This window comes from Tyto alba, unplaced genomic scaffold (genome assembly GCF_018691265.1).
Source record: "Tyto alba isolate M040663 unplaced genomic scaffold, T.alba_DEE_v4.0 Super-Scaffold_22, whole genome shotgun sequence".
Taxonomy (NCBI): Eukaryota; Metazoa; Chordata; class Aves; order Strigiformes; family Tytonidae; genus Tyto; species Tyto alba.
Window position 1 is genome coordinate 12796983 of NW_024881296.1, and position 27785 is coordinate 12824767.

General features: G+C 37.0%; 1 protein-coding gene across 2 annotated transcripts in view; it reads right to left on the reverse strand.

Annotated features, from left to right (window-relative positions):
• SMYD3 (SET and MYND domain containing 3) overlaps positions 1-27785 on the reverse strand; it is a 419867-nt gene that overhangs the window by 49641 nt on the left and 342441 nt on the right. For both annotated transcript variants that reach the window (XM_042796047.1, XM_032989436.2), the window contains exons 9-10: positions 5109-5196; positions 1391-1565 (exon numbers count right to left, since the gene is read on the reverse strand). In XM_042796047.1, coding sequence (XP_042651981.1) covers positions 1391-1565; positions 5109-5196 — 263 coding nt within the window. The remainder of the gene's footprint in view (positions 1-1390; positions 1566-5108; positions 5197-27785) is intronic.

The window sequence follows — 27785 nt, forward strand, 5'->3', positions numbered from 1 at the left end:
TTTATTATTTCATAGGGGAACATTTAAACAGGCAGAATATTCTGTTCATCTGGAGCGTGCCACATGGTAGAAGGCTGGCAGGAAGCATGTACAGCTGCAGTACTACATAAGCCCTGTTTGAAAGGTTAAGTGGGACACGCATGATGTGAATTTCACCCTGACGAAATGTGAGAATTTGTAGGCACTCATGCCCTCCTCTATAAGAAGTCATTATGAACACTGAGCTTCTCTATAGCTCTGGTGTACCCCAGCCTATGCATATTTCTTGCTAATTACTTTATATCGAAAGCTCTGGAATGCTGTGTTGTTTCTCCAATAAAGCCCAGAGTTCTGTTCAGAACAGGCTGCCAGATGAAATTTCCTCAGGCAAAATGCTGACTGATGATGGCATCCTGGTTTGATTAGGGAAGTCATGTAAAATCTGAGATGTTCATATTCACAGCAGCACATACTGTTCAGCACTAGCATGCCTCTCACACTTTTCAACATCACACTATGTACTGGAACATCACATGGTGTAGAGAAACAACAGAGAAGAAATTGATGCTCTAAGAAATACCTTACCAGGAATGAACATTCATGTATGAATGACATTATATCTGGACATTCAGCCCAGGTTTCCATTTAGTTACAAACAATACAAATATCCAGAACCCCAAAAATTTGAGTCTTAGAACTTTTAGAACACAGATCAAAGCAAACAGCACCTGCCCTTTCTTCACTAGATGACCAAAGTCACATTACAGCTCCAGGCTCCAATCAATGTCAAGACCTACCATGTGAAGCAGGAACTCCTAAAGCATCCTTCCTTACTGATATAAGGCCATCAGACTCAGAAACTCTCCCAGCACATAGCATAGGAACAAGTACTGACCAGGCGAGAAGAGCAGCAAGTGCGTCAGCCCCCTCCCAAAACAAGGACCAGAGGATTTTTAATTTCCAGTTGAAACTGCATTTTGCAAGAATTTTTGTATTCTTTCTGTATACCTATATATAGAGTATACAGAGAATATACATTATTTCAGCCAGCTACCTGTACCTCAGGCCTGACCTACCTCAGCGTAAAACACTCATAAATACCCTCATAGCAATAGAGCCTGACCCAGAAGGTCAGCTTCTGATTAGGAATGGGGTAGCATCTGAACACATGAAACAGTGAGTAGCTAATAATGTTATTATTATAGTTCCTTGTTATAATTTTATTTGCTCTCAGCCTGAACATCCAAGCAGAATGGGAGTTCTGCCACATACATTAACTTGGAAAGCAAGATGCACAGCAAGAAATAAAAACAGTAAGAAGCATCTAGATGAAACACAATCCTTGCTTTTAATGAGACAGCCCCCTCCTCATCCCACCTTTGGAAACAGCTGAACCAGTTACAACTCGTACCTGTATGGCCCCAGAGTCCTGATGCCATAATACAGAGCTTCTTCCCAGGATTCAAGGTTAATACAGGCATCCATGGCAGAGTCAAGCATTTTCAGCTGATAGATATTTGTGTCTGGAAGACGACCCATATTGCTGCTCAAGAGACTCTGGCATCTTGCCAGAAACTGCTCCCACTCTGGGATTAGCCTTAGTTAAAGAAGTTTCTTTACTCAAACAAAAATACAAGTTCTAAATGTTGTTAGCAAGAAATAAGAGCTACAGGGCATTAAGATAAAAAAAGCTGCCATCATTCCAGACTCTGCTTCAGTTCTTGAAAACATACTTGAACTCAGAAGTGGTAGCTTAGGTAACTATGCTTTGTTTACATTTAGCAAAACAATTTCTAAAGGCAGCAGTATTTCAGCAATAAAGGGTAAAAGACAGATGACAAAATGAAAAGACATTTTAATACATAAGAAACTAAAATTCAAGTACATTTTATTTAGCTGCTGAAACATTATTATTTACTTAAGATATTCCTCCAAATCTTACACCCAAGGGCAAGAACCCATGGAAATGTGTCTTAACAAAATGTCTCAGCAGCTGAAAAAATATTTTTTTATATATATTAAACTAATGACACATCCTTTTATGCCACCCAAGATTTTCTTTAGAATTGTCATTAAATTAGAATCTTTTCTTGCAATTAATTAATTTTCTTTTTCCTTGAAACAGTTCTAAAAAACATTTTTTTTTTTCATGTACAGCTGCATGTTTCATGCATGAGATGGAAAATCATTGTGGTTCTGATGTCTGATTGTATTTCAGGATTAAGGATCTTGGCAGTAAAGAAGATTTTTACCTCCAGTGCTACAAGAATATTTTTCATGTGTTTGGAAGAGAGGAAAAGTAAGCTGGGGATGGCATTCACTTTAGTTGGATATTCCTTACTACTTACTACTTTAATTATATTCTACACTGGTTTGACTTCTCTGTGGACCAGATTCTTCTCTCTCTAATCACACCTAAGTTGAATACAAATACTCCCATATTTTAAATGAGTACAGTCATCTGGGACTTTATGGGAGTCCGAGACTGCGAGCATTCTAAACACTAAAAAGATACCATACACACCGGTAAGAACAAATCAAATTAAAAAAAATATTAGACTTTTAGTAAGAGAAGTAATAACACTGTGTGTATCGCACTCCTTTCCATACAGTCAACTCAAGGAATTTCAGCAGTTATCTTCACGACGTTACTGAAAATACTATTCACCCCAGTTCAGCAATGGATTTAAGTGTACAATGATAACCCTGTGATGAAGTAATTAGTCCTTCCTGATCATAGGAATATTTACATATTAAATTTAAGAATGTGACCACTATGTGGCTGGGCCAGGATTTATAGCATGGTTGTTACAAGGCTAAACTAATTATTTGTGAATTGCTCTCCTGCCCTTGGATTGAAAGAACCATATAAGGGAAGGAATGTGTTATTATAAAATTGCACCTTAACCTTTATATCTCTGGCAAACATCCATGTATTCTTTACAACTGATTAAGGACAGACAAACAGAAGAATGAGGGATATTATTTCCACTTGATACAATTTTTGTAGAAAGTACAAAGCACTGACATTCTTGAAAGATTACCGTTTTAGCTGATGCATGGTACTAGTCTACCTGCTTTTGCTTCTCATTATACTGCTTTGTTCACTCACTAGCATCTAAGGGCAGAGTTGTTACATTGCAAAACCTGTTGGGACCAAATTGTCAGCTACATAAATTGCAAACTAGAAAACCCACTATCAGCTGCAACAGGACAAAAGAGAAGCTGGCTGTCCTGTATCTGCCCAAGACTAGAGGAGCAGCCCTCAAGAAGCCCTGCTACTCTTGTGTTGCCTGAGATGCAGAGGAATCTTTTTCTTCACAATAATCCCCTTGCACTGGGCTTTAGCATCTCAATTTGTATGCTTAAACTGGAATTTGGGTCTGAGACAGTTCACTCACACATATTGTCTCAGGTTCTCTAACTGCAGATTTAGCATTACAACACTTTATTATCTGTTATAATCAGTAGTTCAGGTTTTGGAAGTCACTAACTTTCTCAACTCTAGAAACTTCTGGTTTAATTTGCTAAAAAAAATACATTTGCATAAACTAATGACTGCGTTTCTTAGTCAACAAAGAAGCCTTTCTATTAATTCTTGGCAAATAGAAAAAAGTCAAGCCCCCTCTTCAGGTAGTGCACTCGCCACTGCGTGCACTGGTATTGTGGTGCAATGGAAGGAAAGATGACACATTTCAGAGAGCCCATATCTGAGGATAGAAGCTGAATAGACAACAAGCACATATTTTTTCTACCAGTCCTGATAACTTTTACTATAATGTGTTTGATCAATTTTGAAATATTAGTTAAATCTTAATTAAACACCCTAGCAAATTTCTAGGTGCAGTTTCTCCTGCAATTAAACATAATAACATTAAATAGGACCAGTATTTTGGCTCCATACTTCTGGTATGATTACAAGTACATGTTGCATATCTGTAATTTAACTTTCAGGTTAGAACATGAGCCCTGAAGTATAACTGAATGCCTGAAGATATATTTTAGTATTGTCCATCTCAATCCAGTTACTACAGAGGAATTCAAGACAGACTAGAAACTATATGAAAATTAAAGTTAGAGAAGATGAGTGTTTCCCTTTGCTAACAAACAAATCCCTCTGGACTAGAAAGAAACAAACTAGGGAGTTTGGGGTTTTTTTTTGTTGTTGTTTTCTGGTTTGTTTTGTTTTTGTTTTGTTTTTTGTTTGTTTGTTTGTTTGTTTTTTTGCTTTTTGTTTTTTTTTTTGTTACAATAAAAATTGTGATCACTTGTTTCCAGCCTGGAATATCACTATGCAAACTTTGTTTTTATTCTTCTGAAAAGTAGTAATGGAAGAGTTTTTTCTCACTAGCTCCAGAGAAAGCCTGTGTTTCTGAAAATGATAAGGCATCTTGCTATAATAGGCCAAATTCACAGTCATTGAAATTCCACTGAATAGACTAAGATGAGAGAGAGATCAATATACTTATAGTAGCCTTCTAGTAAAAATTTCCACCTCTGTTCTGCTCATCTTTTCTTGGTTGTTGCTGTTCACTAATTTTTTTAATTGGATTGATTATCTACATGATGGCCATTAGGCCCCAGTTCTGTTTATTAGTGCAAGATCATCTCATTCAATTTGCTTAACTACAATGATATATTATTATTATAACTTATTATAATGATTCTATAATGTTTGCAGCGAATTTGACTGCAATTCTGTCCTTGTTATTGTCATTGCTATGCAAAGAGTGAGAACCTGGCAATCTTCACAATGGGAGTAATGGGACAAAGAATTTAACAATGTTTCAGATTAAGCTTTATTTAATTTAGAAGTGGATTTATATGAAGTGATGGGCTGTGATGTCAGAAGTCTAAACCTGAGCCAAAATATCCCTTCACGTTCTAGGTACCTACTATTCATGCCATGAGGCAGTTCCAGTCCAAGTAATCAGAGACTCTATCAGTATTAATACAATTAAGAATATTACACAGTTTAAACATCAAATGAGTTAAAAATACATTTTAAAACAACATAAACATGTAAGCCTTTAGTAAACAAATCTCAAAAGACAAACGGTGTACTAAGGGCCTCTCTGGATGGTTTTCCCAACTGAATGACAGACTGTAGCCTGTCACTGAAAGGATACCTTCTTTTGATTTTGAATATCTGACTTCATTTACAGCATCTTTGACTTCTTTCCAGGCGTGTTCCTCACCAGCCAATTTCTCATCATCCTGGTTATTGGAAACAAAAGCATTTGATGAGAAAAACAGTCAGACTAACAATATGCAATAATGAAGAAAAACAGGGTAAAAAGATTACACTGACAAAAGCTACTTGTGGGGATTGTATCACTGTTTTTTGTAAATATACAAAAAAATCATTTCACCTGGCACTGATACTGACCCTGTGTTTTCAAGTAAATGAGATGATATCAGGAAAAATGAATGCAAACTTGGAAACATTAAATACTCAGACCAGATACTAGGTTTGCAACAGGAACTATGATCAACCAGAAAAGAGAAATGATAGCATGTGATTTTTAATATCAAAATGCATTGAGCAGATCAAATTACCTCAATGACCTGCTACCTAATACTTCACAGATCCTCAACCACACTGTAGAAAGGATTTAGCAAATAATTTTGATTAACCATGCGGTGATTATAGAGACTTTACAAACAGTGGGAGGCTACCTTCATCCATTACAGTTACAGCATGAGTTTACAGAAGTATACTACTCAGAAAAACTATACTACTCACTGCTATTTCATCCCTATTCCATCAGATTCTATAAACAGCTATATTTTCCAATCGCTTTGTCATAAAGAAGGCAAAAATGATTAATGGCTACAGCAGTAAGAAAGTTTCCCTTTTCAACTCTCTAGCACTGACTAACCGCACCTTAGGCAAACCACTTGGAACAAATTTATTAAAGTATCTACAGACACAGTTAAACATCTTGAGGGATTTCCAAAAGCATCTAGATATTCAATTTCCATTGCTACAAGCACTTAAATACCTTTAAAAATCTGGCCTTTAAGACACTGCATTTCATTATCTCTTTCTCCTTATAAAAAGCCCTGCTAATCGCAGAAGAATTTTGCAAGCCCAAATTCTTGCAGGAATATTTTAAATATAGTCCTAAAAAAAATAGCCTTCAGCAGGGATGGAGGCCTGGTGATGAACAGAGAAGATGTGTGAAAACCTAACCAAGCACTTTGTAACCAACAGATGCTCACTGGGCATCACAGGAGTACCTCTATTAAAAAGTCTGTGATTTGTATCTGCCTAGAACTGCATAATTTTCTTATTCCACTGCTAGTTAATTACAATAACTTCAGAACAGAAAATATTTACAGTGAAAATCAGCACTCACTTTCATATTTAATTTGCAGTTTTGTCTATCTGCTCCATGAAACAGCAGACCTCCGTGTATTCCTGGCATGATTAAATCAAGATTGGTCTCGGCTGCCCCACCATTCTGTAGGGCCTCACAAGGAAGGCAGTTTGACCCCACTGCATTTTGCGCATGTACTTCCCCTACAATCAGTTCTCTGATCAAAAGAGTCACCTGGAAATAATTCTGTGCATAGCTGTATCTGCTGCCAGAAGGCATAAGGTGAATGTCAGGACAAACAAGCTCATATGGTAGAAATTTTATCAGCACAGTTAATGTACATACCCAGTCCTCTTACAGCTTTGCGATAGACTTACAGTGAATCTGTAAGCTTCAATGTAACCTCTGCCAGTTTTTATGGGAGTACCTCAACTTCTGAACTCAGACTGTTAACCTGTAACAAAGTGTTTCTAAAACATATTTGTAGATCAAATGCTGCTCACTGATTGATCTAAAAAACAAATCTGGCCTATAAAATACTAATAATGATGTATGTGAAATTTTAGGTTTAAGGAGGGTACTGAAAAAGAAAAAAAAATTTCAGGCTATCTTTTCCCTCTGGCCCAAGTAAAATTCTCAGTATTTCTGTAACATGTTGTAAGCTTTACAACTAAAAGCTCAGAAACATGGGAATTGGGACAGATTTATAAGTGAAAGAAAAAACCCAACTGTTCACAAAGTTACAGGCCAATGACTGATGCATCATTAGGGCTCACTTTGCACATAATGGAACTGATGGATGAATCAGGTTAAAATATTCACTGACACGGGATTACTCTTTCTCTTTCCTGTGAAGACTTTTGAGTTGCTTTCCATTGTCTCCTAGCATTTCATTAAAAACACAAGGCAGTGCAAGGTTGGGGTTTCCTCTAACCTGTACACTAGTGCATAGGGTTAAGTCAAGACTGGCTTCATACCCAGGTAGAGAATAGGGAGTGTCTGTTGAACCAATAATCTCCCAGCCCTCTCTGGATTCATGGTCTTTATCCCTTTTGTAGGAGAGTTTAGGATGGAGGGAGCTGGGCAGGATGACCAGCTCTGGGAAGGATTTAAGTCACAGGTTTCAATTAGATGTTTTCTGTGTTCTCAAGATGAGGCATTTTGGGGATTGGCTGATGTAAGAACAAGCAAAGACCTGCATACTTGGGCCTTTTACACCTCTGCTGTTCTTCATCAGACTTCCATACACCAAGGAAGTCCTGTCCTTTCCTAAACACTCTAGCTCAAGGCACGGAGGCTGCTTCCAAACAGGCAGCCAAGCAGGGGCTGCAAACAACCAGGAGGGCTTGCCAACTGAGAACACTTCTGCCTTCCAGTCTAATAAGCTTTTTCCAAATAAATTGTTTCTCTACCTTGGACAATTCCTTGAATGTCATGGCCATGTGATATGACTAAGCCAGCTAAAAATACAAAGCTGCCTTGGAGTCGGAATTATGAAAATAATTGAAGTGATTAATAGTTACGCTGAACTGTTTAATTTAATCTAAGAGCATGGTAGTAACAGCTACAGGAGATTTAGCTTTCCACAGAGTAACATCCACTCAAAGCATCTCTTTTCAGAACATATTCCCAGTCAAATCTTCAGGTGTGCAGAGCTGCCAACAATAAAGGAAGACAGGCTTTTTTCATCTGTAGAAAAGGAGAAACCTAGCTGAAGAAAAGGAAGAGACTTTTGAAAAAGAAAGAAGAATTAGCGACTTGTGCCTAATTATTTTCCTTATTTCTAACATTGACACTAAACATAAGAGTTTGCTCTTCAGAACAACAAAATATTTGTGTCTTAGTCTAGAAAATAATTAGATTTGATAATCTAGTCACAGAAACACATGACAACCTTGTGTTGGCTGAAACTGGTATGCTTTACAATTCAGCTTTTGCACACGGAGGTGTGCTGGAGAAAACTGAGAGTGCAAGTGTTGAAGGCTCATGGAGAGAGCAGAAAAGACAGGTGCAACACACGCTTCTCCATGGCAAGAACACAACCTTGCAACACTTAATAACACAGGTACAATCCATTGGAGGCAGAAGCGTCACTGAATGTGCTAGCTGGCTTACAATCCAGGGCACAAGGAAAGACCAAATTGATTCTGTGACTTATTTTGAGCAATTATCCCAGATGGATGATGGTTCCAGCACCTGCTTTCCACTGTCTCCAAGCATGTGCAGGGGAAACTCGTTCATTAAAAGGTGAGTTAAGATGCAACAGCAACATTTCAGTTCCATCTCTCCATTCTTCCAGTACCGTGGCAGGTGCTGCTACAGCTTTCTTGACAAAACACACCTGGGGATTTGCCATCATAACACTGAAGATTTCTAGAAATCTCCATGGACTATTTATCCCTTGGACTACTTATCCCTGACTGCTTAGACCTGTGCTTCTAATCTTTTAGAAGGAAAAATTTAAAGTTATTTTCAGTTCATCTAGTAAAATAAGCTGTAAATTAATCTCTTCACACCTGACACCTCTCAAAAGAAGGACACTGTGTACCTTCACATCTTGAATTTAATTAGGGTGCATAAAACATGAAGGCACACCTACATAATTAATCCAGACAAAATTCTACCCATGAAATCTATTTGACTCTTTGAAACGGGCAAATGCAAAATATTCTTTACAGCAAAATTTTCCTGCCATAAAGAACCATCTTTCCTCCCCTAAATTTCACATTTTTGCTGTATAAAGGATTCAAGAACAATATATCTTTTTAAAAATATTTGCTTGAACATCATAATTTCTATAGTTTGTAGATCAGAACAAGATTAGTTGTTGCTTCTCTTTCAGAACACTTCCAGCTTTTATATCCAATGACTCTCCAGAGTTTTAAATTTGTAGATACTCATTGCAATCTATATTTCAGGAGCCAGAGAATGGATGTGATCAGCTCTGCTCAGCGCATCCTCTAAATGCTCATAAAAATAGTCTGTGGTATACAATACATCATTAAGTGTCAATATTTGCCTTAAATACTACACAGTTTTCCGCAGTTTAGGCTCCTAGTGGCACTTGTAAAAATAAAATTATAACCACTTATAACAAAGCTATAACAAAAGTGGAAAGAAATAAGAAAACTGGAGGATATCTGATGAGGATTATAATCTGTTTGCATAGTGATCAAATGTAAAATGTTCTACAGTTCTGGCTTTAAGTGATAGGAAGATTTATTATAAAAGCACTATCTCCTGAAACAATTACAGACATCAGCGACCCCAGAAATAAGCATTTGAAAATGTTCACTTGTTCCATTTCCTCCTATTCACTCTCGTGTTGTTTTTAAGAATTAGTTATCTCCCTATCTTTTCTGCTCTCATAGTGTCCTGAACACATCCCATCCTTAACTGAACTCTCCTTAAAAAGGAGTATAATCTTCAAAGTACAGCTATATGTTTCTCTTTCTTTCCTGTTGCTTTACGCCACTCCTCTTTCCCTGACTACTGTTCTGTTTCTTATACTTCCTGAAAGTGCCCTCGACCTATTCATTTCAAGCACGACTGCTTTAACACACAATGTTAGCAGCCACTGTTCTTTGCTATCCCGACACTGACAATCCTGAATGTTTAAGGATTCCCGTACAGACAGCATGTCCTCTGAGAGGAGATACCTCTCTTACCAAAACAAGCATGTACCAACCAGTCAGCACCATTTCCCCCTCTGCCCAAAGGCACTCCCACAGCCCCAACATTGCTCATCTGTAATGCACTGCACCTCTGAAATATCCTGAGCATTGAAAAGGTTGATTAAGGACTACTCTTCCTTTCACACTTAGGCTAGAGGATAGAAATAGGACATGGATTATCTGTCCTCTCCACAAAGTTAATCTTCCTCCTTCTCACAGATGGAGGTAGAGAAACAAGACAGAGATTTCACATGGAGACGAACTGTGAAGTACTCCCCACCTGTCTCCACAGAAGGGAGAAGCAGGACAGGAAACTCCAAACAATAAATAACTCCTACACCTGCTTTTCTCCATCCCAGCCTTCCTCCTACAAGAAGTAGGTCCAAGGTCATCTTCATTATGTGCCTATTTCCAGTGTTCAGGTATCCAGTCTCACATAGGCAGAAACAAGCAAAGCTTTTTAGGGGGTACTGGAGTGCCAGGCTGCCCTGAGAGGAGGAAAAAACAAGGTCTAAAGTCCTCCATGACCAGTATCTTCTAAATACACAAATGGAATACAAGAGTGCAATGTGAGCACAAGCAAATGTCGCTTTTACAACAGTAAAAGTCTATAAACCATACCTCAAACAAATTAAGGGTTTAATATGAAATATTACTGAGTACGATATTTTTGAAAAGAGAAGAATCACACTAAATAATCATAATAGTTCCTTCTGGACACAAAATCTATGAGTATATAATGATAATCCTGTGAGACAGCAGCATATAATTCTGGTTCTCTTTTTGTGAAAGCTTTAAAAATATCTTGTAAAAGGAATTTTTCTGGACTGTAATATTTTAACACTTTAAAAGCTATGGATACCTCAAATATCTGAACATTTAATATAAATTGCTGACCACAGTTTACAATCTGCTTAATTTCTAAAAATTTAAGTGGCAACTACAGATGTGCATCTGACAGAACAATTCTGACCAACTTGATGGGTTCAAATCAAAAGGGGTTTTCTTGAGTTTTGTTTGAAGAAAGCGTCAGAAGATTTCACACTTAAATTAGGGTATGACATTTTAAAACAGATCCCTGATACATTATGCTCTGAAAGTATAAATAACAATTTTCTATTTCTGATTCTATTTAAAAGCGTGGTAACTACGGAACGTATGTCTCTAGTACACTCAGTAACTCATTGTATTATACTTGGCAGCAAAAGGAAAGCATTAAATGAGTAGAAGATATTGCAGATCTTCTGAAGCTTCACTTTCAGTAAGATGAAGAAAAATGTTGGTGAGAAAATTTGATATGAAAGCTGTTATACTGTGGCTAAACTGAATTTGTGACTTCAGTGCTTCAGAGCAAACAAGGTATGAAGACCTGTCAGGCCATCACAGGTCCATGCAGCTACAGGCACAGCAAGAGAAAGCATACTTGAGTGGTTTCCCTAAATATCTGAGATCATCTCTTATAAAAAATTTTCAGTCTTTCTTATTTCCGTAGATAGTTTATAGTTTGTGCTCAACTTAAAGCCACAGTTTTGTGATGGGACAGCAGTTTGTGATGGAGGACTGTATAGCTGAAGAAAACTGTATACTCACGGGGAAGCACAGGCTAATGTGAAGCAACCTGTGGTACTAGAGTTTTATTCCACGCTGGAATTTGGGCTGGATTTATATTTGTATAGTGGATGAAGTTTAAATTCAGAATCAAAGACCCTTCATCTCTTATTATGAGGGCTGTGGTTTATAGAAACCTACAGCTTCAGTTGATGATTTCATTCACCTTCACTCTTGAGAATGTACTTCGTTAAGAGCTATGAGTATGTGAAATGATCAGTACGCAGACCCTTGTCATGATTCAAGATTTACATGTGATTTCTCAAGTTTAGAAAGCTCCTCTGACCTGCCCCATGAAAAATAATGCCAGCTCCATAAATGCCAGTTCAACTATCCTTTCCAACCCACACAAAGTTGTCCTCATCAGAAACTGAGCTGTCAGAAGAGTAGATCTTGTGTTTTCTGTCATATGGCTCTGAAGAGGATGGATGAGAAACATGACAATTCCAAAGATACTCTGTCTGCAGACAAAAACAATGTTGTGTTCTCTGTAGGGCTATTGGGAGGGGATGAACACAACTTCTGAAAAAATTGAATTTGTACTTTTTCTTTTTGAATTCTGAAAGTAAAATAAGACACATTTCAGTTGGTTCTCATATTGCACCTGTGCACTACATTGCTCAGTATTAGGCAGGATGAATTACCTCACATAATTGGTATCAGCTCTTCATGGATTACTGACTCTGATGTCTGGAAGTGCATAAGAACTGCACAGGCTAGTAATACTCCAAATGGTATTAGTACTGGAAAATTTAACAGTTGTTCACACCATTCATGTTTAAGTGCTCTACTTAGGCATCCAAATCAAGATGAAGGTTTCCCCAGACCCTGCGTACAGTTAGTGCAAAAACCCAAACACCTTCACATGGTAGTATGAATAACCTTCCCTTAACATTATCCAACTTAGTTACAACATTACAATATTTACTTGGAAATTTAAAAGAGGCATCAAAAAAACCTGTGCAAAATTTATTAAAATGAGTTGCATTTAATAAAGAGAAAATTAAAATTAGCATGTCCATTTTAAGATGTCAGTTTAGTTTAATAAAAATAAATGGGACTAAGGTAAGTTTATCCCAATAACATCTTAAATTTAATTAGGTCTTAAAGTACAAGGTAGGAGAGGAGCAAACAGACCAACAGTTCTCAGCCTCTTCAGCTGCAAGTTCAATATCTGTTAGGCTCACAATTTTGCACATCAAGAATTTTAATAGCATTTCTGTCAGACTCACACTCCACTCTTATCCACTGTCATCCCACTTCAGCTATTAATTTCTGTTAGTTTTTTTAGACACTTGCATTTTTAAACAGCCTTTTCAAAGATCCCCGCATCTGTATATTGTATGTTACACAGGCCATCTCATAAAAGTTTTATAGTGAAGCAAATTGACATCCCTCTTCCTACTGATGTCCCCCTGCTCTTTATCACAGAAGAACACTACGTTTTTCATTTCTATTCAGATACCCATGCTAAGAATCATCTGACCAAATGTAGACATTTGGGCTACCCTTCTATTTGACAGAGAAAAAGAGGCACTCTCAGGGTGTAATTTGTATTAATCTAAGCAGGCTTCTAAAATATGTCAGATGAATAACAGACAAAGTGTGTCCATTTTTCTCTATTTTATCCATGAAGGAAGTCTAGAGTAAGTAGCTCAGTTGCCGACATTCACACTGTAGCTGTCTGAGATTTGATGAAATAAATCATAGCTGCAGGTCTCCATTTCAGATGTGGAACATGTGTTCTACCTTTGCAGTGGTGGTGCATTTTATTTCAATAGGTCTAATTTTACAAGCAATTCCAGTTACTCTGTATTATTTATCTGTCCTCATAAATGTTTATTATTCTCTCAGCCTTTGTCATCCACAAATTTTACTTGCAATTTGGCAATTACTTCCAATTCATTCAAAAAAATGCGAGGTACTGTAAAAATGGTTATTATGGACACACTCTGAAACTATTTGGTAAGCATTATATATTACTGATGATTATGGTGATTTAATGTTTAAACATTTTTTCAGAACAATTTTTATAGTGTATATATATTTAGAGTGTGTATGTATAAATTCCTGCAGTAAGAGAAAAGACACACAAAAAGCTCAAACCTTTCATTAGACTGGAACATCACAGCCCAACTGAACTTTTTAAAAACTAATAATGCTCACAGATCATGCCATTATTAAAGCTTTTCTGCTTTACAAATGCTCTTTGTGATAAAAATCTAAGCAAATAACATCATAGACAGTATTTCCTCTCTCAAAGAGCATCATACAAGGATGGTAGGCCACTTAGCAAGAAAGCAAGGTAGTATCTAAAGAGAACTGTCAAAATATAAGCAATACACAGGGCTAAGCAGATAAACATCACCATTGCATCTTGCCTGGACCTGGAGACTCTTCAAATGAAAGGCATATGTGTTTAACACATTTGAACTCATTTCAGTTAAGTGTTGGTCATTCTGCTTGCTAAACAAAACATTTCCCAGATTTATTTTTAAACTAGGTCTCTTAAATACTACTACTCCTTTTGGTGAAAAAGGAGTCATGATTACACAAGGGCTATCCTAGTTCTCTTCATTGCCCTTTGTCTGTACTGTTTTACAAAATACTCGTGCTGCACACAGTTCAGGCCCCTAGGGATGATCGGTCGGCATGTTGCAGGCCAAAGACCCCCATGACTACTCCTACTCAAAGACAATGGAAATTGCAGTTTTATTCCATGAGCAACAGGACCAAGATTTGTGTCTGTGACAGCACTGCCTTTATAAACCTCTTAATTTCAGGAGCTTAGAGCTGAACTGCAAAATTCCCATACAAGCTGCATAGGTTACAAGCTGAATTAAAAATTGATTGGACCATGGGAAGAACAATAAATAGAAGTTCACTATTTATCAACTCATAAAAAACAGAGGATGAGAGGAAGTGGGGAAAAGCAAAGGAAAGTACTTACAGCTTAGCATCAGAGAAATAGGGCCTTATACCAGACCACCCCAAAATTCTTGGCACATTTGTAATTCCATTGTAATTTCCAGCATCAGTCCAAAAAACCCCTGTGGGTAATTCAGTTACCTGAGGAAGGATACCGTTCAGCCTAATCCCTTGCAACTCTGAGGCTGCTATTTCAGACAGACATTACACATTTGTTGAGGCAATTTTTAGGTCTATCTTACCAAACAAACTGACAGCTGTAAGGCAAATCTGCTTTATTCCTTAATTCTGCAACCTGTGGAGACATAGAGTGACACTGAGGACATTTAGTGGCTCAAAGGAGATATGTAGCTCTGAAATTCTCAGAATATTTAGGAATTCACAATGCATAATCGAATCCATATTCATCAGTGCATTAAAATATGAATTTAAGTGTAAATGCACGCATAAATCCTATTAAAGTTAATATTTATGCGAATGACTAAACACTTCACTAAGTAGAGGTAGTTATTTGTGCATCAAAGTTCAATTTATGCTTCAGTGATTTGAAGAAATTGTGCCCATTGAATTATTGGTTCTAACTGCAGATATACTGTCATGAAGTTCGATATTTATTTTGAACACTAACATCAAAACAATTTAGTATCTTAATGCATATCACATGATAAAATGGTAGCTATAGTGTTTTTTTAATGTATACTGCAATGTAAAATAACAGTATTTACTGCAGCATACGTTTTCTAAATGAATGGCTACGAAACACAGGCAGTTTATGGTTTAGAAAAGCACAGGCAACATGGTTAAGATCATACACAGTTGATCAATCTATCCTATACCCTAAAATATTTGACAGATCTCAAAAGTGAAAGTGGCAATTTTTAGAGCGCTGATAAAATTTGACTTCCTAACTCACTAGCATGTTGCTTGAATATTCCGTATCAATGCTCAAATACACACTGACCAGTCTATGAGGTTTTTTAAGTCATGAACAAAAAGTTGCATTCATTTTGTATAAATGCAGCTCTTAAGAGATCACAGTATCTGGAGTTTTCTCCATGTTGCTGTTTTGCCAACAAATCTGATCATCCCCTAGATGAATATTAGTTTCATATAATCAAATGAGAGGTATGAAAATACCTTTAAAAGATCCTGTGTAGTGCTTTAGTCATTTCAAGAACTACTTTGGAAAATTATTATTGACTATCCTCTAATTAACACCAATTTAAACCAGTGGAGATTCTTCCAGTCTGCCAGGGAAGGAGCTATAAACACTTCATAAGGCAAATGAGAGCCTGAAACAAACTGTTTCCAGTACCTTTCTCTCTATAGTACTCTACTATTCTGATTCAATAATATGGACATTTTAGTCATTGTCACAAAAAATAGGAAAATTGTCACATCCAACGGAGTGAAAAGGACTTTCCCTAAAATGTCATAATGTCATGGAAACCATTATAAGACCCTTGAATACTTCTCAGGGCTTTTATTTACTGTTTGAATAGCTATCATGCAGGTGGTTCCTGCTGACTGCCGTTGTTACAAGTTTTTATATGCCTCAGCAAGCAATGGTGACCAGCCAAGGTGATTCAAAGCAAGGAGAGGTAGTCTAGTGTCCCATCCTGCTCAGATGAGGGAGGCAAGTATCCTAGATTTGTAAATTCCTGATGGAGTGGCCAACGGTGAGATGAGTCTCAAAGTCCGTGCACGAACATTTATTAATTTCCCACAAATTACTAACTGGATACACAATAATTAGCTAAGTATATAATGAATTATGTCAAGCGATATAGTATGCCTTGCATTACTTAATGGTAAGAAGGGAAACCGGGAAAAAGAAAGGAAGAGAGATAGAGAGAGAAAATAGAGAAATAGAGATCACCGGTCTGGGGTCCTGCTTTAGTCCCATCTGAGTTCATTAGGGAAGCACCCATCTTGCTTGCTTGCTTGCTTACTTCTTTGCTTTTATTCCTGGCCCACCCTCAATTTATACATACTTTCCTTGGGTCCATCCTCCAGGTCGACCCACATACGTATGTATCACATGTATGGGGAGGGGTAAGGTGCTTCATGGGATGATGTAATTAGCAGGATCTTGTTAATCTTCATTAGCACATTCAGATGTGTCAACTTTAATATGCATTTTGTGGATAACAAAGCAAAGGTCATTCACTGGACAGATGGCCCTTGAAACTTTACAGGATGCACCACAGCAGAACTGTCCTGCCTTCACTGGACTCCCTCTTCCAGCTGCGTCTTGTGCTAGTCAGGCCACCTTACCAGCTCCAGACTCCACATTATTCACCCCGTGACTATCGTTTCATTACTTGTGTTTGAGGCATTCCTCAGCTCAGAGGTCCTCTGCTCCCCCCCCATCCTTTATATCTTTCTCAGGCTGTTTTTCTCAGTCCCTGTTTTGGGGAGCTACAAGTCGGCTCTCAGATCTAGATCACAAAACATGTACCGAAAGTTAGACATCTCGACTCACATGGAAGCAAGTGTTTATGGGACCTTCTGGAACAACATAAATTGGTGATACATAATCAATATTGGATTTCCCATTTTCCAAAACAGTTCACAGTACTAGTAAACTATTTCTCTGTCTCATCATAAGTACTCTCCACTAAGTATTTTACTCGTCTGAAAACAGACATACTGTTCTCCTAAAATATTTTTTCCAGTCAGATGGATGAGTGCCACACCTCTGAAAAGCATGTTATCTCAACCTCCCTTTTCAAAATCTCTGTTGCAGGTGGGGCTTTGGGGTAGGGAAGAAGCAGCTCACATTGTATGGATCCCCATCTTCATTAACCAAATACAATGTACTAGTAACTGAACTTCACAGTATCTTTTTCCTCTGTACCAAATTTCTATAGATTCAAACTACCCTATTATTAGCAGAAGCTGGAATCACATCAAAATCTTTCAAAGCATAGAAGGACGTCTTTTGTGCATGGGAATGACACAAACTGAATGTAAAGTTGTACACTAGAAATATTGTGAGAGTAAAAATTGAGTTGTCTATGTATGGTCAAAGGAAGTGCAGAAATTTTAGTTTATAGCCAACGCTTGTCAGCACTAAGACAAAGATTCATGTCTTATCTTTTCTAAAACAGTATGATGCAGCAATGTATTTTTTTTAATGACTGTGGTCAGATAAGTCTTAGTCAGAGTTGTGATACACTGTTTTACCACGCTCCCCAATTCAAGTCACTGCAGTGCAATCAATGGCTTTCAATGAATTCACTGAGCAATCTTGTGGAAAATATCAGGACATCCTGCAATGGGTCAACAAATGACACAGTCCTCTGCTGTAACTCACGCAGCTGGAGTAAATTCAGCCTTTTCAAGCCTGCTGCCTTCTACACAACAAAAAGTTCCTATTCATTTATAACTACAGCTTTAGTTACTGCGCTGTTGTGATATTAATTAAATTGCTGACAAGAAATTGATATGGCACATTGCTTAGCATAGCAATTTATCAATCCAAAGCATTAAGTCTGCATTTTCAGTCTCAAAGTTAGAGACCTCCTTGCTATTCAGATGAGCTCATTCTTGCTTTAATAGACCTCAGAGGATATTAGTTAATGACTAGAATTGATTTAGGCACTGAAGAGTCTGATTTTGCCTTTCTCAATCTGTGGTGCTTCCTATGAATTCAGGCAAAGCCTCAAACTTTGAAAAACTGCACTGTCAAAAAGAAATCAGAATGAAGTCATGATACCTGATGACCCTGTCACAGGGTTCTAAATCAATCAGTTAATCAATCAACCAACCAATCTTTGAAAAATAAAATTTTGTTTGCAAAGACTGTCTAAAAATTTAGAAGCAGCTGACAGGAAAGGCATCTTTCTTCACTTAAATAAGAAGACTAGAGTGAAAGATGCACTTCCACAATGTGACATGGGGAACAATAACAATGTGAGTCTCTGTAGTAAGTTTCAAACTGAGATATTCTGAAGAATAATTAATCTTTTTAATATTACTTGTATAATGGGCATTCCTATATCTATTTTATGGAGGCAGATATGAAACACAGCTGTACATTACTTAACAAATATTACAAAACAAATAGCAGAAAGAGACAATATCCATCATTATACACTGCATGTGGAATATATTGCTCACTAAAAGGGTATATCTTTCAAATTGTCTCTGTGTTCCATGTATGTACCTATTTACATACATATATGCATACAATATTGCTTTTCCCGTTAAGACCTGCTTTTGTCCAGTGTAGATACATGTCCACTTCACCACAAAAAGTAATTGCAGTGAAATGGATCACAGAATACACCGTTCCTCCTAGGAAGTAGACAGGCTAAGGAGATTGTTTAGTTCATAGATTTAATGAATGGGCAGATTACAAGATTAAAATCCGGACTACCAGATTAAGTTTTTTTCCAGACTTTTTTTAACCTATTCTTGACCCATATAAAGTAAAACCATGATCTTACTTCAGGACCCACTATGCACAAGTCTACTTTACAAAACCACTCATTATTCCTCTCCTCTGACTGGAATTACCAGAAAACTAGGACAATAGACACAGAAATGAAGCTAATATTTTGTTTTACCAAGAATTTACACCTACTGCATATATAATACTTAATTCTAGTATTGTAGAATTAATACTTAATTCCAGGCATTGTATCGAGAGTAATTAATCTCAGAAAAAAACATACTGTAAGAAAGGTAAGATTTATTAGCACAATCTTTCAGCTAAGGAAAATAAAACAAAAAGATGACAAAGTGCCCAACATCATAAAGAAAGTATAGAGTATATAGTCAGGATGGCATTAGGAGCCAGAAATTTGGAGTATGAAGGAAGCATATTCTGAATCTGAAGAGAAAGACACAGGATGCACTGATACGATGGAGCATCATAGGAACAACAGTTGAAAAAGGTTGTTTTTCCAGTATGAAAAAGGTTCCTCTGGACTAGTTTTGAGTGATGTCTTCAGCAGAAAATGAGTTTGGAGATGACAAAAGCTTTTGCTGAAATTACTTGAAGATGGCCTATTGCAAAGAATTTCAGTAAGTCAATAAAATTGTGTGCTATTTCAAGTTACTCACAAATTTGCTGATAAAGAGTCCTTTTCCATCTTGTTTTCTTCCTCCATGTTGTTGTTACTCAGTATGTCTGTAGACTTTACTGTTGCTATTATTTATAAATCTAGCAGTAACAAAATCACAGCTACACTGTTTTGCAGGTTTTCAGACTGTACAGAGTAGAAAGAGTACTCACTCCAAAGAGCTGAGAGTCTGGCAGGAGAGAAGACAGTGAAATGAAGGGAGTAAAATACACAGCATGCCAGGAAAGATGGAAGTTATAATCAGCCCATACATTGCTGATGTCGTGGTTTGGGATTTGAAAGGTAAATGGTAAAATTCATTCCTTGTCAGAAAGGGATTTAGCTTACATCCATGGAACTGATGAGAAAAAGGTATCTCCACTCACTTTATTTTCCTTCTTCTTTAAAATTCATAGCTCATTAGTTACAGTATACTTTGGGAAGACAAAGTTCAAAGCTCCTATTTCTACTTGATTTGGAGAAGGAATCTAGAAAAATCTAGAAAAAAAAGATGCAGTGAACTGTTCATATCCTGGACTCACCTGAACCTCACCCAGTGCCTGAAGCACTGACAGAATTGTGGGGTCCCCTAACCCCACAGGAACTGCTCTGACACCTATGATAAAATGTCCTTCTTGCTCCAATGAAGATATTATTTTGTCAAAAGTGAAAGACCTTCAACAGGATTTTTGAACCAAGAAAATTGAATTCCAGTCAGTCCGGGAAACTTTTTTTCCTTACCGAAATGGGATCTGAATTAAAATCTATCATATTTCAAGTAAATTACCTAATTCATATGATATAAAAGACTGAACATCCTGCAGAGTAGAAGAAAATGGCTAATAAGCAGATTAAGAAAAGGCATTCAAAATCAAGATTATTCCCTTAAGTACTACTGAAATTAGAAACCACCTTGGCGGGCTGAAACAAAGACCTTATAGCAACCTCAGTGAATGAGAATTCAGAGATTTATGATCAGATAAAGCAACGACTGGCTTCAATATGTATTTAGAAAAAAATTGTCAACTAGTGTCCCCAAAATCACTGCAGGAAAAGGTGTTTGGAAAATTATTTATCTGATCTAGTCTTACGTTTTAAATTACTGCTGTTTGTCTCAGCATATCCTACCTTCTATATGCTTATTTTAGATTGCTAACCCAGAGTGAAACTTTTCTTATTTCTGTTTATCATTCAGCAGAGACCAAATAGTGACTGCTATGGAAATAACACTATCTGAAAAAGAGAAATCGTAACAGTAATAACTCATTCTAATGACAGTCCCAAGGAAGTTGGACATCCAGAAAGGGGGAACACTGCTAGCCAGGCACTTAAATGTAGCCACTACAGCCTGAAACAGTGATGAGAGCAGACTCCCCTTGGCAAAAAAAGCATTTCTACTTAAAACATCTGCCAGAAGATTTACATTTCCTCTTAGATGGCTGGGTCTGAAAAGAATGAGATTCTGCTCCCTTCAGATGAGCAGAAACACAGATTCCCAAGAGAGTGCCACACTCCAGCTCCTATATGGCTCCAAATATGAACTTGTTGGACCAAATTGATACAGGTTTCCTTATTAAGGATCTCCTGAACAAGCAAGGAGTCTGCATACAGCTCTGAACTCACGCCTGTTTACAAGAACAGCAGTATCTTTTCCATGACCTTTGACAACCCGAGTGAGCTCCAGCTGACTGCTGCCAAGTCATGACCAGAGCACACTGAGGCAGAGCTGAAGCAACTGGGAGAGGTAAGCTGTCATGGAAAAATGATCACAGTCTATTTGTCACTGTCTGTGGGACTGCCCTTTGATGGAAAATAATTACTATGTTGAAAAATGAAAGAAGCCTCAGAAGTCATGTAAGAAATGGTAGGAAGCTGAAGAGATGATGCCTCTGTTAATGAACAAGAGAGCCCAGAAATTAGAAGTGGTTGCCCTGTTTTTTAGTGTAATTGTTGGCACTAGAACAAAACAAAAGCCCTCTCTCTGTCTTTGGCTGTTTGGAAATATAGCCCAAAAGGGTAAGATCCTCTGAAAGGGAACAGAAAAGTGTTAGACTGACTGTTGGATTTCAGGAACCAGTCCAGGGTTTATGTCACTATCAAATGTCTTGCCAAAAGGAAGGAATTGTTAATCAGCCAACCACCTATGGAAAGAATCAGTATTGTGTCCCAGTTGGCTGCTAATTACTGCCACTGGCTTTTGTAGGCACTGGTTATACTACTGTTGGGCTGAAAGTGTAGGTGGGTGAAATATGACTGAGCTCTGGCTTGATTTATTTCTGTAGTTTGCTTCAGAGCCATTTCTAGTGGCAAAAAAAGAGAAGATGAGGAATGAACAGACGATTTCAAAAATAAACTACTGCAAACTCTATTTTTTGATAGGAAATGGATTAAACCAGCATTTTGTTGGAACAAAGTCCTGATATATTTTTTTTTAAACACACCCTTAGTACCTTAGTACTTAGCAAGCACCTTAAAATCATGACTAGAGATATAGATGCTCCTACTTTATTCTTTGCTTTGATCAAGGGATTTTAGGTTGTTAGCTGTATGAACAGACTTGTTTTCAAAAATCCTATTTAATCCTTGCTTCCCAGGCTTCATCTTTTGGATTAATTTGGAGATGTCATCTTTCATATTGTATATATTTTACTTTGGAAACTTAGTGAGAATGTAAATAAATAAATATTGGGGAAACTGGGACACAAACTGCTAGAACTTGACAATTCATCAATTTAAAAAGGCACTTCTTAACATATAATTTTGTATTTCCTGTGTCCTAAATATATGCTCCCTGAAGGAGGGATGATATTTTTGTACTAACACCAGTACAGTGATCTTACATGAAGCCTTTACATGCTAATTGAAAACAACAGTCAATAATAATATTTTTCATATAACAATGCCTGTGTGATTTAAGCACATCTTCCTCATTTGTATTGCTGACACCAGACACAAAGATCAAAGGCGAAAATGTGTAAATTCTATCCTTGGCCATATTCAACCATCTCTCAGAAAACTTTGTGAGGCAAATCAACCACGGACGTATGCTATAGCAACCAATATGGTCAACTTATGTAGAGGATTATTTACGCTTGATGAAATTCCCAAACTACAGTTGTGTTGTTTCCTAGGACATGAAAAGAATGTCAAATTTTCTAGTATGTTCAGGAATTTATTCAGTGTTTCTTTATAAAAGAGCTGGTGGATGTATGGAAGTGCAATACCAGCTAAACAATTGCAAGTGACATTTTTATGTAGATATAGATGGCTTGGCTGATGTTCAGGTGACCTAATTTTGAGAGTCCTTGAGTTGGAAATTGGACTTGTGATGTTCTCTACCAAAACTCAGGATACAATAAAAGTACTAAGCAAAGGAATAAACTGATTAAAGGAATAACGTATTTACTGGCATTATGTTATTATTAGCTTTAGCAACCATCGAATACTCGCCAAATATAAAATTTGTTCAGATTCAAACCCATTGCTTTTGACCTTGTAATAAATAAAAGCCTTCCAAAAAAACAAACTAGACTAAAATATTATATCCTGGCTCCAAATGAGAAAGACGATTCATAACAAAGTGATTCTATAAGCACAAATCTCCCTGAAATCCTTGGCTGAAAATGTAGAACATGAACAATACTCTGGCTCATGACTGTGGAAAAAACTGTTCTCCATTTAAAATGTTTGTCATCAGTGTAATCCCATCTTTAATTATAATTAATGTAAGGGGCTTTTATGTGCTGGAATGGTAATATGTTGCCAAGAGTTCAGCTTTTAGGAAGGCACATATTTCCAAATTACAGTGGAGACTGATCTTAAAATGGAGCAAATAATAATGTATAAAGCTGTCAGAGATACAATGAACTGAAGACATTACAGTAGCAATAGCTTAAAGTACTGACAGTCAGGAAATCTTCTATGAGTGTCTTTTAGAAAGACATGGTTTTTTTCCCCTCTTTTAGCTACTTATTTTTTGTTTTCTACTTGGGTCAAAACCAATTAAAAGTATGGTTTAGATTTGTATCTTGTGGCATTTAATTTGGCAGTAACTGTACTTCCAAAATGTTCACCTTAATCTTGTTTTAACCAGTTCACACTGATGCGTTAGCACTTGCTACTATTCCCTTGTCAAATCAGCAGCCAGGCTGCTTGACCAGTTGCTAAGAGAGACTGGCCAGCATTATGTTATTACCTCTTAGAATCAAAAGGCAGCTGACATTGAGGCCCAGGCACCAAAAATTATTTGAGATCCACAGGTCCAGCTAGTTGACACTGTTTGCCTCCATATTTTCTCATCCTTGATAACAGCTATGCACCTGGATTACTTCATGGCTGTGCTCACAGTTGGAGAGGCAGATAAAAAACTACTACGATACAGCACGAAAAGATTCACTTTGAAGTCCTTTCACCAGCAGTGACCAGTAAGGGACATTTGCTCTTATGATCTGCAATGCAAATGGACCTCTCCACTTGGTCTGGGGCTGTGTTTTCTCACACTGTTGATGCTCACACTGTTGATGCTGATGCTCAGCTTCAACAACTTCAACTCATCAGGGTGCCTGTGGTTGGGCTGCAGCCTGTTTCAGTATACTTGAAAATGCAGCCTGTACCATATTACAGTCTCAGATCTAGACAACTGTGCAAGCGAACTGTTTATACTTAGGCAGTGGTTCAAGAAGATTCTTATGTCGCATGAAGTTGCCGTATCTAGCTAAAAAGACTGAGTGACTGAATTTTAAAGCCATTGCTGACATTGGAGTGAATTTTGCTGTTTTATATAGCTGTGACATGAAATACTACAGTAAACGAGAAATAAATACTATTTCTTCATAGATAAATTGCTTCTTAAATCACAGTTCATAAGAGACCTGAAATATTAGAAAAATCCCCTGAAGATCATGTAACCTAGAATGGCAAAAGAGCACTTTGAAACACTACTCTTGTTTGCATGCACAGCTAAACTCTCTGATTGTAGTATGATGTAACCACTATCCGAGTTTAATCAATTTTATCACCAAATAACAGTGACGAAGCAGTGACATTAGCTGTAAAATATATTTGTCTACAACAGCAGCCAGAGACAAATGCTTGAAGTGATCTGCATAAACAAATTTTACTGACAATCTGAATGTTAGTGTGCTGAAACTTACATAGTTGCAACTGCACTCTGCTATCTATCTCAGCTAACACAGAAATGTAATCATGTGATTCTTAATATTCTGTCTACACATACTTCATGAAGCAGCATAATTTATCTCACCCAACTTTGTCTGTCTAAAGTGTGGGTATTTACTTGAAGGCATTACTTTAACCTCTTATATCCATTCCAGTTTTCACTGATTGCTGCTGCAAGACAGTATGAATGAGCTGCTTGTCTTTTCTTTGGGTATGGAGAGAGGCTAAAAACTGGCTTAGATCAGATGCCTAACCAAAGATAGGAGAAACTAGAAGAATTTTGTAGGTTAAATCTGTTATTTGCTCATGTACACGTCTCTCAGGTTGAATATTTTTTTATTATTATTATTTTTTGTTTACACAGCACTAAGATACCACAAGGTAATGCGAACTGTGTAAAGCCCACAACTAAACTTCAAATCATTTTTCTCATTAAAACAAATCCAGCACTTAGAGATAAAAGACTTTAGAAAACACAGCATCGTTCTTTATTATCTTTTGGATAGCAGAATATTCAGAAGTAGTATGAATTGCCATCGTCATGCTGCATTTGGGGAAACAGCAAAACAGCTTCACAGAACATTCACAAAAATGGTCCCCAGTTTAGACAGACTGATCTGGCTTCTAGTCAAAAATCTGTTCAGCCCCAATCGAAACAGTAGTTTCTCACCAATTATGAAAAATAAGGGCAGCATCTTAGAAAAAACAAAGGTTGCTTTTGAATAAAATTATTTACTCAAGGTCACTTACGAAGTCAGTAACTGACTTGAGAACAGCAACCTGATATTATCTTCCTTCTTCACTTGGCCATATAAGACTAAATAAACAAGCTTTTAGAAAACATAGCAGGAGACATTAATTTCACTGATTAGAAACTTGAAAAGTATTTTTATAAATATGAATAAATAGGTATACCTGTAACTAAGTACTAAAAAATATAAGGTATATATGCCCTTCATATAAAGTTTAATGTATATTTCCCACAGGACTCTCAGGATCGCTTTTAAAACATTACAAAAGATGTAGAATAAAAGCTACAATGGAAATTAATTGACTAACAGTTTTACTGTAAATTGATGTGTACATCTCAGGAGTAATTCCTCTGCTCTCACTGGTCCCTAGTATGTGCTCAGCAGCTGTCAGGCACACTCAGCAAGACTGGAATTTGTGAGTAACAAGAAGCTACAATCTCTATAACTGTTTGATAGAAAAAGCATTCTAGCTTCTTTGATGAGATGACAACTGAAAAAATCCCCAACACCCCAGAAGGTACTTGAAGGCATAAAGCATTTCTTCGCTAAACTGGAAATTGCATTTTTACCTATAACAAGGATTTATGAGATGGATTGCTGCTGATCAAGCCATCATATTTGAAAAGCAATGTTGTAATATGGGAATTTACTTTTAGCTGATTATATTTAATGCACCACAATGTTGAATCTGCCACCCTTGATGACCCAAAGCTGGAGCTGTTTTCTATTCTGTTAACAAAGACTTTGCCTTTTAAAAATTTTCCAAGATGTCTTGGAAATTTGTCTCAGTATCAGGGGCATTTCAGCAAGGATATTATTGAATAATTTTGTCAACTGATGACTTTTAAGCATCTAAATCCAGCCATTCTGTAATTTAAAAAAACATTTTTCAGAAATATTATCTCCCACTGTAGCTGCAGTGTTACATGCTCCTCAGCTTACCAACAGTGATTGAGAACAATAGAGAAAAAAAAATAAATCTGTGTTCCCAAGTTAGTCATGTAAACAGTTGTATTTATAAAATCTGCCACAGAGAAATTAAATGCAGTACTAGGAGGGCTGCTGCAGATTATATCTAATTATCCTAGACTGAAGCTGAGGATATAGATGTCTTCTTCATAGATAGCATCAGACAAAGCTAACATGAGGTTCCTAGCCCTTCCCAGACCTCTTTACATGGTAACAATGAGGAAACTACAGAATTTCAGAATGCAGTCACAGAGTTTTCCAAAGATTTTGCAATATCATCCCCACAGGGAATTTTGCCAATGGAAAAATAGATCTATAGACTATGAATTCAAACCATAGTTAAAAATTTCAGAGAGAAAAAAATAATTAATTTTAGCCTATGTATGAGACACTTGTTTTCATCAATATATGCACATATAATTCCACTACAGTATTTTTTGATGTTGTATGTTGACTCTTACAGTGAAGTGTACTCCAGTCTGTGGATCTTGTTTCTTAGAACATTCCACATGCTGAATGGTCTTCACACTACTTGTCTACACTTTCACAAACTAAGTGATCCTTAAAGACTCTTTAGCCTGTTTCTTTTTCTTAATCATCACTGCATCTGTGGGGATGCCATTCCCCAAAACTAATCTAAGATTTCATGATACTTGAGTGAGCACCTTTAATAGAAAGGCAAAAAGAGGCCTTCCCTTCACTGCCTCCGAGTAGCACTGCAGCAACCTTTATCAGGCACAGAATGTCAACAACTTTTGCATATGGGCAGGAAGTAATTTAGCATTATATCATAAGTCTGAAACTTTTCTGTGTTTTTTTTTTTTGAACTGCTTATTGATGAATCAAATTATACATTATGTATTCAATGGGTATACTTCGGCTTGGACAAAACTACACACACACAGCTGTCCTACCCAACACGAAGTTTAAACTGTGGGGTTGTTTTTTTGCTTTTTTGCTGTACAGCAATTATTTCATGAATCATATGCTCTTTGAAATCACATTTTCATCAATACCTTTCTTACCGTTTCTAACCTACTGGGAACACATTTAGCTATGGCATGTGACTCGCCCAAAGGCATTTGTGAAAATAAGAACAACTTTACATATAACTAGAGAGACAAAGTGCTTAAACTTCTATGAAGCCAGCCTCATTTTGCATATTCCATTTGATCTCTCATCAGGCTTGGAGCCAAAATTATTCTGACCAGGCTGTTTAAATATGAAGCAACCCAGAATTTAATTAAACCAGGCTAGGCTGAACCCTAGTAAAAGGTCACTCTAAACAAAATTTTATCTACT